The 13,384-nt window shown below is 37.9% G+C and overlaps 1 protein-coding gene and 1 long non-coding RNA gene across 2 annotated transcripts; both read left to right on the top strand.

Moving 5' to 3' along the window:
- The first annotated feature begins 2,316 nt into the window (after window positions 1–2,316).
- LOC138874518 (uncharacterized) lies at window positions 2,317–4,113 on the top strand. The gene has a single exon (XM_070153067.1). The coding sequence runs from the start codon at window positions 2,317–2,319 to the stop codon at window positions 4,111–4,113; it is 1,797 nt and encodes a 598-aa protein (XP_070009168.1).
- A 2,645-nt stretch (window positions 4,114–6,758) lies between these two features.
- On the top strand, window positions 6,759–8,655 carry LOC138880354 (uncharacterized). Its single transcript, XR_011402978.1, has 3 exons — window positions 6,759–6,951; window positions 7,457–7,585; window positions 8,277–8,655. It is a non-coding gene; the product is annotated as an uncharacterized lncRNA (long non-coding RNA).
- Window positions 8,656–13,384: the final 4,729 nt, after the last annotated feature.

Raw genomic sequence — 13,384 nt, 5'->3', positions numbered from 1 at the left:
TTATAAAAAATCAAAGGGGAAGTGTTTGAGGAAGTGGACAGATTTAATTTGTTTACGGCGTAGACGATTCGAACGTCCCCAAGTTGTGATTGAACTGTTTTGTGGTAAAACACCAAGGTTTGTCTATAAACTTGTACTCTTTTTGCTTGCTGGAAATATGTTGAAATAACCTGATATTTTATTTTTCTTGTCTTCGAATTATATTGTTATATTCGTATTATATCAAGTCTTGTAAGAAATTTGCTAAATCGCCCATTCGTACGGATTGTTTGATCATTTTGCATTCTTGTTGGGACTTTGTCCTTCTTGTGGCAGTGACTTGGTCACTCACTTGGCATGCCTCTTGATTCGGATCTTTTGCCATCTTGACTTTGGATTTGTAGTTCGTCTTGAATTATGGAACTTGTCCGTGTTAAGTACGAACTAGGAAGCCATTTTTAATATGGTTCTTGATTCTCTTGTCTATTGGGTTTTGACCCTACTTGATTTGGGGCTTCGGTCCATCTTGATATCTGATTATGCTTAGTGTGATGGCATGACGTACATATTGGGCGAAAAATGGATATTTGGTATACTTCCTTAAATTGATAGTATACACTTTCTAGACTCTTGAACATTGTTATTGATATTTGGAAACACTTCAAAGTTTGATATTGGTATGTTTGATATATTTGTTCACTTGTTTTAAATTATGTTAAATTGAGCTAACTATGACTGAAAAGGGGAATTGGAGAATTTAATGACTCCAAGCCTAAAGTTTATACACCACTAAGCTTTATGCTTAGCGATAGTTGTTTTCTATCGTAGGAAATGTTCGGGATGAAATCTGAAGATGGCCAGGGTGAAGTAGTCTCTTTGGGAGAATTTATGGAGATCACATTTGCATATGCACCTTGGTTTGCATAGTTTTGGGACGTGTACATGATATATATATATATATATATATATATATATATATATATATATATATATATATATATATATGTGTGTGTGTGTGTGTGTGTGTGTGTGTGTGTGTGTGTGTGTGTGTGTGTGTGTGTGTGTGTGTGTGTGTGTCACACTTATGTTATTTGGAGGCTTGTTGGATTTTAAAGACCAAAATCTTGTAGCTTGAATTTGTAACCTATTTTATTGTATTAGGGTGTTTTAATAACTCAAGACTTGTAATATGCTGAATTTACACTTTCTCTTGTAAATATGTAGAAAAGGAGAAAACTAGTTTCCTTTGTTTTTTTATATATACCCGATAGTTTGAAATTTATGTACAATATAAACTTGCGGTGATTTTGAATGATTGTATAAATCAGTTAGGAAGTCGCTTTAATCTGTTAATATTTTGACATTGTATTTCATTTAAAATAAAATTATGGTGTATTTTAAAATAAATATATTTATTGCACTTTCAACCTTTTCGCATGGGCCTACTTCCGCTACTAAAATTATTCTAAATATTTTTATTAATATCTCTTTTAATATTTTGTAAGTAGAAAATTAGATTTGTTTTCCTAAGTAGTACCCTTCCAAAAGGGGTTGCTACAAGTTTTGGTATCAGAGCCACGGTTTGTGATTCTAGGATTTGTTTTGTTGTGATAGTACCTAGTATTTATGGTTATTTCCTTTCTTTAAAATGACTTGGAGTTTATAAATTTTTGCATACTTGTTAAATTTAATTTATTGTATTTTGTGTGCATATGCATCATGTACATGTCCCTAATGCAGTGTGATCTTATCTTTTATAGGATTTTTAATATGGCCTCTTCTTCGAATAGAGCTGTTGAATCCATTGATGAAAGTCAGGCCCAGTATAATGCCATGCCTCACCTTCAGGGAGGAAATGAGGAACTCTTGCCTGACCTAAATCATCCTCGTGTTAGTGGAAATGAAATGGGCAGTAATCCAAGAGCAATGAGTCATAATACTCCATTTATGACTCCCCCATTCCAACAGATGGCTGAATTCTTTCGTCACTTAGCTGGAACAATGTCAGAACCTAGTGAAATGAATTTTGAGAAGATGAGAAAAATGGGTGGAGTTGAATTTGAAGGCACTACAGATCCCACGGTAGCTGAACAATGGCTCGAGCGCATGGAGAGGGTCTTTGAACAACTGGAGTGTACTAATGCTACAAAATTTAAGTATGTTATCTGTCTTTTACAAAAAGATGCCTATGATTGGTGGGTAAGTGTGCCAAATGCAAAAGCAAAACCTCCGGTGCTGACTTGGGATGACTTTGTGAAATCATTTCGTGCAAAATATGTTCCCCCTGTCTATTGTGATGCTAAATAGAAAGAGTTTCTGAATTTAAGACAAGGGAGTATGTCTATTGTAGAATATCAACAAAACTTTCTCAGGCTTTCTCGCTATGCTAAAGGTATTATTGATGGTGAAAGAGACAAGTGCAGAAGATTTGAAGAAGGTTTGAATGGTTACATTCGAAAATCAGTGGCAATCTTACAACTTGATGATTTTTCCAAGCTGATTTCAGCTGCACTTACTTGGGAAAGAATTGACAAGGAAGAAGCTAGTAGGAGAGAAAACAAGTTTAGGAAGGGTAATTCAGAATATGGCAGTCCATCCAAAAAGGGAAAGTTTGACTATTCCAAGACCGAGAGTACACATAAATCATTACATCATAAGCAGAATAAGTCAAATTTTTCTACTGTCAGTACTCCAAGTTATGGCCAAGGCAAAACTCATACACCTACTTGTGCACAGTGCGGGAAGAATCATTATGGTGCATGTAGACGAGCTTCTGGTGCTTGTTTTAATTGTGGAAGTATGGATCATAAAGTGAAGGATTGTCCTAATCCTAATCCTCTTTCTTATACACATACAGAAGGATCAGTTCAAAAGCCTGTCACTACTCATTCTCAAGCTAATAGTAGTGCTAGACCTCGAAATATGCAAGCAGCGGGTTCGAGTGTAGCTAATCAGGCTGGTGGGTCGAGAGCTGCTGCACGAGTTTATGCTATGAGACAGAAGAATGACCAGGATGGTCCGGACGTAGTTGCTGGTAAATTTCACTTATTTGGCATATCTATTGTTACATTATTTGATCCTGGATCTTCGCACTCTTATGTTTGCTCATCACTTGCATTTCCCGATACTGTTAAATCTGTGAGACTTAACTTTGATGTGTTGGTCACGAGTCCATTAAGTCATCAGGCCGTTGTTAGCAGGATTTACCGAGATTGTCCATTCATGATTCAAAATCTGGTATTCCCTGTCGACTTGCTTGAAATGCCCTTCCGAGACTATGATGTTATTGTTGGCATGGATTGGCTCCATAGGCACCATGCATTGGTTGATTGTAGGTTGAAGCAAGTGACATTTAAAACTCCTGCATATTCACATATGGTAGTTCAAGGAGAAAGATCATTGACATCTAATATTATTTCTGCGGTCTTGGCAAGAAAGATGATTTGTCAAGGTTGTGATGCCTATCTTGCTCATATAGTCGATACACGATTGGGGAGTCCAACTCTTAAGGACATACCAACTGTGTGCGACTTTCCTGATGTATTTCCTGATGATCTTCCTGGGTTGCCTCCAGAAAGGGAGATTGAATTTCCTATAGATCTTGTCCCTGGAACTGCTCTTATTTCTATCGCTCCTTACAGAATGGCTCCAGCGGAATTAAAAGAGTTGAAGGCTCAATTGCAAGAACTTCTTGAGAAAGGTTTCATCCGTCCCAGTATTTCACCTTGGGGAGCTCCTATTTTATTTGTGAAAAAGAAAGATGGCACCCTTAGGCTTTGTATTGATTACCGACAGCTGAACAAGGTAACAATCAAGAACAAATACCCACTGCCTAGAATCGATGACTTGTTTGACCAACTGAAGGGTGCCAGCTTATTCTCAAAAATTGACTTGAGGTCTGGATATTATCAGTTGCATGTGAGGGAGCAAGATGTTCCTAAAACTGCTTTTAGGACCAGGTATGGCCATTATGAATTTTTGGTAATGCCATTTGGTTTGACAAATGCTCCTGCTGCATTTATGGATCTAATGAACCGTGTATTCAAGCCTTATCTCGATCAATTTGTGGTGGTGTTTATTGATGACATTTTAGTCTATTCCAAGAATAGAGAAGATCATGATAAGCATATCTAAATTGTCATGCAAATTCTGAAAGAGAGACAACTCTACGCGAAGCTTTCCAAATGTGAATTTTGGCTGAATGAAGTGGCGTTTTTAGGGCACATTGTATCATCTGAAGGTGTGAAGGTTGATCCTAGTAAGATTCAAGCTATTGTTGATTGGAAACTCCCTAAAACTCCAACTGAGATAAGAAGTTTCTTGGGATTAGCAGGATACTACACAAGGTTTGTGAAGGGCTTCTCTATTATAGCTTCTCCCTTGACCAAACTTTTGGGGAAAGATGCCAAATTTGTATGGGATGACAAGTTTCAAGAGAGCTTTGAAAAGCTCAAATCCTTATTGACACAAGCTCCAATACTTTCTTTGCCAGCTGAAGGAAAAGATTATGTGGTATACAGTGATGTATCTCATCGTGGCTTGGGTTGTGTTTTGATGCAAGAAGGGAAAGTAATTGCTTATGCCTCTCGAAAGTTGAAATCACATGAGTTGAATTATCCCACTCACGATCTTGAACTTGCTGCCATTGTTTTTGCCTTAAAAATTTGGAGGCATTACTTATACGGAGAGAAGTGTCACATATTTACTGATCACAAGAGTTTGAAGTACTTGGGTACACAAAAAGAGTTGAACTTGAGACAGCGTAGATGGATTGAACTCATCAAATATTATGATTGCACGATTGATTATCATCCTGGTAAAGCCAGTGTGGTTGCAGATGCGTTGAGTCGCAATTCTCTTGCAAGTTTAACTCTAAGTCCATTGCCTTTGCTTCTTGAATTAAGAGCCATGAATGTTTGCCTTTCATTTAATTCTATGGTTCTATCATTGCTAATTTGCAAGTCAAGCCAGTCTTACTTGAGCAAGTCCAAGAAACACAGAAGTTAGATGAGAAACTGGTGAAACGGGTTGAAGAAGTCCAAAATGGAAGAGAATCAAATTTTTCATTAAGGAAAGATGGTACCTTATTTTATAAAAATAGGTTGTGTGTTCCTAATGATGATGAATTGAGAAAGCAGATCTTAATTGAAGCACATAGTTCACCTTATGCAATGCATCCTGGAGGTACTAAAATGTATCGGACCATTAAGGAGCACTATTGGTGGAGTGGTATGAAGAAAGACATTGCAGAGTTCATTTCTAAATGCTTGGTATGTCAACAAATAAAGGCTGAACATCAAGTCCCAGCTGGTCTCCTACAACCTTTGTCAATACCTGAATGGAAATGGGAAAGGATAACGATGGATTTTGTTTCTGGACTTCCACGCACTCAAAGAAATCATGATGCAATTTGGGTCATTGTAGATAGACTGACTAAGAGTGCTCATTTCTTGGCAGTCAGAATGGACTACTCACTAGAACGTTTAGCAGAATTGTACATTAATGAGATTGTGAAGTTGCATGGAATCCCTGTTTCTATTGTGTCTGATAGAGATCCGAGGTTTACATCCAGATTTTGGTCTAGCTTGCAAGAAGCTTTGGGTTCCAAGGTGAATTTTAGTACCCGCTTTCCATCCACAAACAGACGGCCAGTCTGAAAGGGTAATACAAATCTTGGAGGATATGCTTCGAGTCTGCATTATTGAGTTTAAGGGTAGTTGGGACAAATATTTGGCCCTAATAGAATTTGCTTATAATAATAGCTACCAATCAAGTATAGGCATGCCTCCTTATGAAGCTTTATATGGGAGAAAATGTAGAACGCCTCTTTGTTGGAATGAGGTTGGTGAAAGAAAATTTGTGGGTCCTGAGATTGTGCAACAAACTGAAGATAAGGTAAAAATCATCAAGGATCGTTTGAAAATTTCTTCAGACAGACAAAAGTCCTATGCTGATCTTAAAAGGCGTGAAATTGAGCATCAGGTGGGCGATAAGGTATTTTTAAAGGTTTCTCCATGGAAGAAGATTATGAGATTTGGCCAAAAAGGTAAACTTAGTCCTCGATTCATTGGACCTTATGAAATACTTGAAAGAATTGGTCCGGTTGCATATAAGCTAGCTTTGCCACCTGAATTAGGTAAGATCCACAACGTCTTTCATGTTTCTATGCTTCGAAAATACCGCTCAGATCCATCTCATGTTCTTCCTATTGAGTCTATTGAGGTTAATCCTGATTTGACATATGAAGAAGAACCAATCCAAATCTTAGCGCGTGAGATAAAAGAGCTTAGAAATAAGAAAATCCCATTAGTGAAGGTTCTTTGGAGAAATCATTCAGGCGAAGAAGCTACCTGGGAGCGAGAAGAGGATATGTGAGTTCAATATCCACATTTGTTTCGGGACTAGTACAAGGTAAATTTCGAGACGAAATTTTTTTTAGGGAGAGAGAGTTGTAAAACCCCAAAATTCTTACAATATTTGCATTCTTGATTGAGCATTTTTTTATAACGAGGAAATATTTTACTTTGCACTTCCTAAATATAGAATGGTCAATATATGAAAATTTCTTACTTTAGGTTGTGTTAATATTGGCAATGAAGTTCCATGGTGTTGCTATATGTAACACTTAATATTATTTTGACGAGTTGTTAGTAAATATAGTATATAATTAAGTTTTGGGTTTCCAACCTTTTGTATTTATCTAAGAATATTTAGTAGTTGGGGAACCATTTTATTTCATATTTTTCCATAAACTCCCTATTCTTCTACTCTTCATAAACAAGGAAGAATAACTATCTACCTCTCTCTCTCTCTTTCTATCTCTATCTTTCTATCTCTATCTCTCTATCTCTATCTCTCTCTCTCCTCCATAAGAACAAGAAGTTGAAGTTTCATCAAAAAAACAAAACCATGGATTTCTACTAAATCAACGCACAAAATTCGTTTTTGGTGAAGATCAAATTGCTCCTCTTGGTAAGTTTCTAAACTCGTTTTTATACTAGACACCTACTAGTATTTTCTACATATCTTTTTGTACAGATTTCCGATTTAATTGATACAGGACTTTCTGGAAAGGTATTTCATAAATCTATAATTTTTATGAAGGAACCAAAATCTAGTTTTGTTGGTATATACCTTAAAAATGGTCAAACAAATACAGGACAGGTGCTGCCCAGATTTTCAGTTCTTGAAATACTCCATGTACTGCTGTTAGTAATTTTAGCATAACATTTTGTTCAAAATTGATATGGTAGTGATTCAAGATGTTATGAAATGGTAAGACATATATCTACAACTTTTGTGAAGATTATAAAGTCTAGTTTGTCAGTATAGATCTTCAAAATTGAGTCACCACTCGGAACAGTGATACTGTCCAGAATTTCTGTTTCAAACGTTTTTGGGTAATGTTCACCAATATCATGTTTAGTTGACTTGTTAAATCACTGAACTTATGCATATATTTGATTATGTATTTAAGGTATATAAACCCTTGAAAAAAATCAAAGGGGAAGTGTATGAGGAAGTGGACAGATTTGGTTTGTTTACGGCGTAGACGATTCGAACGTCCCCAAGTTGTGATTGAACTGTTTTGTGGTAAAACACCAAGGTTTGTGTATAAACTTGTACTCTTTTCTGCTTGTTGGAAATATGTTGAAATAACCTGATATTTTATTTTTCTTGTCTTCGAATTATATTGTTATATTCGTATTATATCAAGTCTTGTAAGAAATTTGCTAAATCGCCCATTCGTACGGATTGTTTGATCATTTTGCATTCTTGTTGGGACTTTGTCCTTCTTGTGGCAGTGACTTGGTCACTCACTTGGCATGCCTCTTGATTCGGATCTTTTGCCATCTTGACTTTGGATTTGTAGTTCGTCTTGAATTATGGAACTTGTCCGTGTTAAGTACGAACTAGGAAGCCATTTTTAATATGGTTCTTGATTCTCTTGTCTATTGGGTTTTGACCCTACTTGATTTGGGGCTTCGGTCCATCTTGATATCTAATTATGCTTAGTGTGATGGCATGATGTACATATTGGGCGAAAAATGGATATTTGGTATACTTCCTTAAATTGATAGTATACACTTTCTAGACTCTTGAACATTGTTATTGATATTTGAAAACACTTCAAAGTTTGATATTGGTATGTTTGATATATTTGTTCACTTGTTTTAAATTATGTTAAATTGAGCTAACTATGACTGAAAAGGGGAATTGGAGAATTTAATGACTCCAAGCCTAAAGTTTATACACCACTAAGCTTTATGCTTAGCGATAGTTGTTTTCTATCGTAGGAAATGTTCGGGATGAAATCTGAAGATGGCCAGGGTGAAGTAGTCTCTTTGGGAGAATTTATGGAGATCACATTTGCATATGCACCTTGGTTTGCATAGTTTTGGGACGTGTACATGATATACATAATATATATATATATGTGTGTGTGTGTGTGTGTGTGTGTGTGTGTGTGTGTGTGTGTGTGTGTGTGTGTGTGTGTGTGTGTCACACTTATGTTATTTGGAGGCTTGTTGGATTTTAAAAACCAAAATCTTATAGCTTGAATTTGTAACCTATTTTATTGTGTTAGGGTGTTTTAATAACTCAAGACTTGTAATATGCTGAATTTACACGTTCTCTTGTAAATATGTAGAAAAGGAGAAAACTAGTTTCCTTTGTTTTTTATATATACCCGATAGTTTGAAATTTATGTACAATATAAACTTGTGGTGATTTTGAATGATTGTATAAATCAGTTAGGAAGTTGCTTTAATCTGTTAATGTTTTGACATTGTATTTCATTTAAAATAAAATTATGGTGTATTTTAAAATAAATATATATATTTCACTTTCAACCTTTTCGCATGGGCCTACTTCCGCTACTAAAATTATTCTAAATATTTTTATTAATATCTCTTTTAATATTTTGTAAATAGGAAATTAGATTTGTTTTCCTAAGTAGTACCCTTCCAAAAGGGGTTGCTACAATAACACCGGCGAACTTAACACATACAATTGAGGACGACGACACTACATCGCAGATGAAAATTCCATCACACTCGAAAATACCAAGTCTCGTTACTCCATCACCCCAAATCTGGACATTCATAGGCCAATTGTTTTTCCTCCACCGGAAAATGAGATATCTGATCTCTTAATTGTGCACTGAGTAGGCTTCCTTTCAAGTATCTTGCTATCAAGTCGTTACTGTGCGATAATCAATCGTGAGCATCATAGCAACCTGTGCATAGCCTCTAAGCTCTTAGAAGCACAACTACCGAGCCGAAACGATAGAAATATCCTTCCGCAAGGCGACAACAATAGCCCAATAAACTATACCGGGAGAAACATCCCGCACCACATCTATAGTACCATTACAATTCCTCAATTTTTGATTTATAACCAGCGGTTTGCGTCGGGTAAGATTGAGTAGGAAGGAAACAAGGGCATAAGCCTCAAGGAATCAAATCGCACAATGAGAAATCAAGAAGGGAAGTACTCCTAACAGCCATGTAGCCTCCCGAAGATAAGCATAGACGTATTCGTACCGATCCGCGAGACTCTACTAGACTTGCTCATGACTCGTGAGACCTAAGGGAACCTAGTGCCCTGATACCATGTTGTCACGACCCAAAATCCACTAAGGGTCGTGATGGCGCCAGACACCACTGTAATGCAAGCCAACAACAATTTACTAGCAATTTCTCATTTTATTAGCTTTGAAATCATTTCCTTCAAACAAATGAATAATAAATAATGAACTCTACTGCATAAATGAGGATATATTTACAAATTTATCTACTAAAAAATCCTGCAATCCTCACATAACCCGATGTCACAAGCGCATGAGCATTTACTAGGGAATGAAATAAAATACAGTAACTATCCTGAATACAAGTGGACAGAAATGAAAATACAATACAACGCTCTGAAGGAGACTCTGTTGGTTGTGGGTCGTCTCGATAAATGCAGCTCACCTAAGTCTCTGTATCAGCCATGTTGCCATGCCACTAAGCCACTAGCCACATATGAACCTGTGCAACTAAAATGCACAGCAAGTGTAGTATGAGTACAAAAATAATGTGTACCCAATGAGTATCCCATCTAATCTCGAAGAATTAGAGAAGAGAGGTCGACTTCGACACTTATTAGAGGTCCAATAATAATATATTATTAATGCATGTAATCATGGATTCATTAAGAACGACAGTACTTCCAAATAAGCCACGAACAGATAAAAGTTCCCTTTTTTGTATTAAGAATTCTCCGGATTCATAATCTATTAATTTTCAAATAACTCAAGTCGGGGAGAGCAAATATCAATATCAATAAATCTCAAGGCAAGCAATACAAGCATGCACAAATCATGCCGAGGACGTACGGCCCGATCCAACAATATTTAAAGTATGCACTACCAGAGGGTCGAATGGCGTGAACCATAGATGCATCTATTTAATCTACCGAGGCGCTCGGCCCGCTCCAAAATTAAACACACACAGGCAGTCAATCAAGAAGTCAACAGGGAACAATTATCCAAAGAAACGCCAATTCTCTTTTAAAGATTTTTGAAAAATGAAGTTTAAATCTTTTTAGAAATTCATTTACTAATCCAATATGATTTAAGCAATTCAAACGGTCATCAAGGTTACAAGTATTCCAAGTATAGCATGCTTTTGGGTCCTAGACTACCCGGACTTACACATAATAGTAGCTACACATGGACTCTCGTCACCACGTGCGTATGTAGCCCCCACAAATAGGAGCACATAAACAATTATTTCACCTATGGGGACAATTCCCTCTTACAATGTTAGAAAGGAGACTCACCTTGCTCCGAAGATCCATAATCGGCATTCCACATTCTTCTGAAGACTCGAATCGATGAACAAAGCTCTAAAGCTAGCCAATAATAATACCAATCCATTAATATATAATCGATTACCCCTAATGATCCAATTTATAATAATTCCTAACCCCGATCGAAAATTTGACAAATACGCCCTCAGGCCTACGTGCCCCGATTCAAAAACATTTTGAAGATAAACTTTACCCATAACCTCACGAACTCAAATATATAATTTACTCTCAATTTCATACTCAAAATCATGGTCAAATTCCAAGAATATCAATTTTCTAGGTTTTCCCTAAAACCCCAAGTTTCCACCAATTTCCATGTCCAAATCTGTATATACTTATGTATTTAACTAAAAACTAGCACAAATTACTTACCTCATGCTTGCTGATGAAAATGGCACCTCAAAATTACTCCCAAATCGGCTCCAATGGAAGAAATGGGGTTGAAATGAACCCAACCCCTAATTTAAAAAACCCTCTCTGCCTCCAGCATTTCCGTACCTGCGGTCCCTTGACCGCTTATGCGGTTCTGCAGGCGCGGCCTTTCTACCGCTCCTACGGTTTCTCACTAGGCCCCTTTTTTCGCTTTTGCGCCTCAACCACCGCAGGTGCAGTCCCGTTTCTGCGGCTACATCACCACATCTGCGGTCTCTTCACTTTTGGTCAAAACCGCATCTGCGACCATAGGGTCACTTCTGCGGCTCCGCAACTGCGGCCCTAGTCTCGCATTTTCGAATACACCAGCAACCAGCAACTTCAGCCTTTTCCAAAATTCCATTTTCGATCCGTTAACCACTCGGAATTCACTCGAGGCCCCCGGGACCCCAACCAATCATACCAACTACTCCCAAAACACATTACAGACTTGCTCGGGACCTCAAATCATATCAAACAATGCAAAAACCACGAATCGACCTCCAATCCAAGCTTTATGAACGTTAGAATTTCAAACTTCTACTTTCGATGTTTAAACCTATCAAATCACGTCCGATTGACTTCAAATATTGCACACAAGCCGTATTCGACATTACGGACCTACTCCAACTTCCGAAATCAGAATCCGACCCCGATATCAAAAATTCAACTCTCAGTCAAACTTCCCAAAAACCTTCAAATTTCTATCTTTAGCCAAATGACTTCAAAATGGCCTACGGACCTCCGAATTCATTTCTGATCGCACTACCAACTCCAGAATCACCATACAGAGCTATTCCCAGACTCATATTCCAAACGCACATTGATAACCCTAAAATGCACTTCAACCCAAACTTATGAAATTCCTCCAAAATGCTAACTTCCACAATATGTGCCAAAACATTCCCGGGTCATCCAAAACTCGATCCGAGCATACGCCCAAGTTTGAAATCATCATACTAACCTACTGGAACCTTCAGATCCCGATTCTGAGGCATTTTACTCTAAAATCCAATCTTAGTTAACTCTTTCAACTTAAAGCTTCTGAAATGAGAATTCTCTTTCTAAATCCACTCCGAACTACCCGAAGTGAAATTCCGACTATGCGCACAAGTCATAATACCTGAAGTGATGCTGCTCATGGCCTCAAACTTCTAAACAACGCGCTAGAGCGCAAAACGACCGGTCAGGTCATTACAGCATACAACAACAGTTGCCAATCGAGCATCCAGATGGCTCCCTATGAGGCTTTATATGGTAGGCGATGTCGGTATCCGGTTGGATGGATTAAGCCGGGAGAGGCTCGATTGTTGGGTACGGATCTAGTACAGGATGCCTTGGACAAGGTGAAGATCATTTAGGATAGGCTTCGTACCACTCAGTCCAGGCAGAAGAGTTATGCCGACCGCAAAGTTCATGATGTGGCATTCATGGTCGAAGAGCGAGTGTTGCTCCGGGTGTCGCCCATGAAGGGCGTGATGAGATTTGGGAAAAAGAGCAAGCTAAGCCCTAGGTTCATTGGTCCTTTTGAAATTCTTGATCTAGTGGGAGAGGTGGCTTACAGACTTGCGTTGCCACCGAGTTTATTAGTTGTGCACCCAGTGCTTCATGTGTCCATGCTTCAGAAGTATCACGGCGATCCATCCCATGTGTTAGACTTCAGCACTGTCTAGTTAGACAAGGATCTGACCTATGAGGAGGAGTTGATAGCTATTCTAGACCGGGAAGTTTATCAGTTAAGATCGAAAAAGTTCCCTCCTGTTCGTGTTCAGTGGAGAGGTCAGCCTGCCGAGGCAGCTACGTGGGAGTACGAGTCCGATATAGGGAGCCGATATCCCCATCTTTTTCCCTACTCAGGTACTTCTTTTCTATGTTCGTTCGATGATGAATAGTTGTTTTAGAGGTGGAAGATGTGATGACCCGGAAGGTCATCAATTGATTTGCAAGTAAATTCTATGTTTCGAGGCCTTAAAAGCCTTATTTATCTCACCTTGATTTGCGTGCAGTCCGGGTGTACATCCGGAACGCTTTTGTGTGAAAATTTGATGAAAATGTTAATTTGGCCTTTAAAATTAAATTTTAGTTGACTTCAGTCAACATTTTGGATAAACAAATTCGGACCCGTGATTTGACGGTCCCG

Source organism: Nicotiana sylvestris, chromosome 1, assembly GCF_000393655.2.
Source record: "Nicotiana sylvestris chromosome 1, ASM39365v2, whole genome shotgun sequence".
Lineage (NCBI taxonomy): Eukaryota > Viridiplantae > Streptophyta > Magnoliopsida > Solanales > Solanaceae > Nicotiana > Nicotiana sylvestris.
The sequence above is the reverse complement of the archived record's forward strand: the minus strand, read 5'-3'. Positions and strand labels throughout refer to the sequence as shown.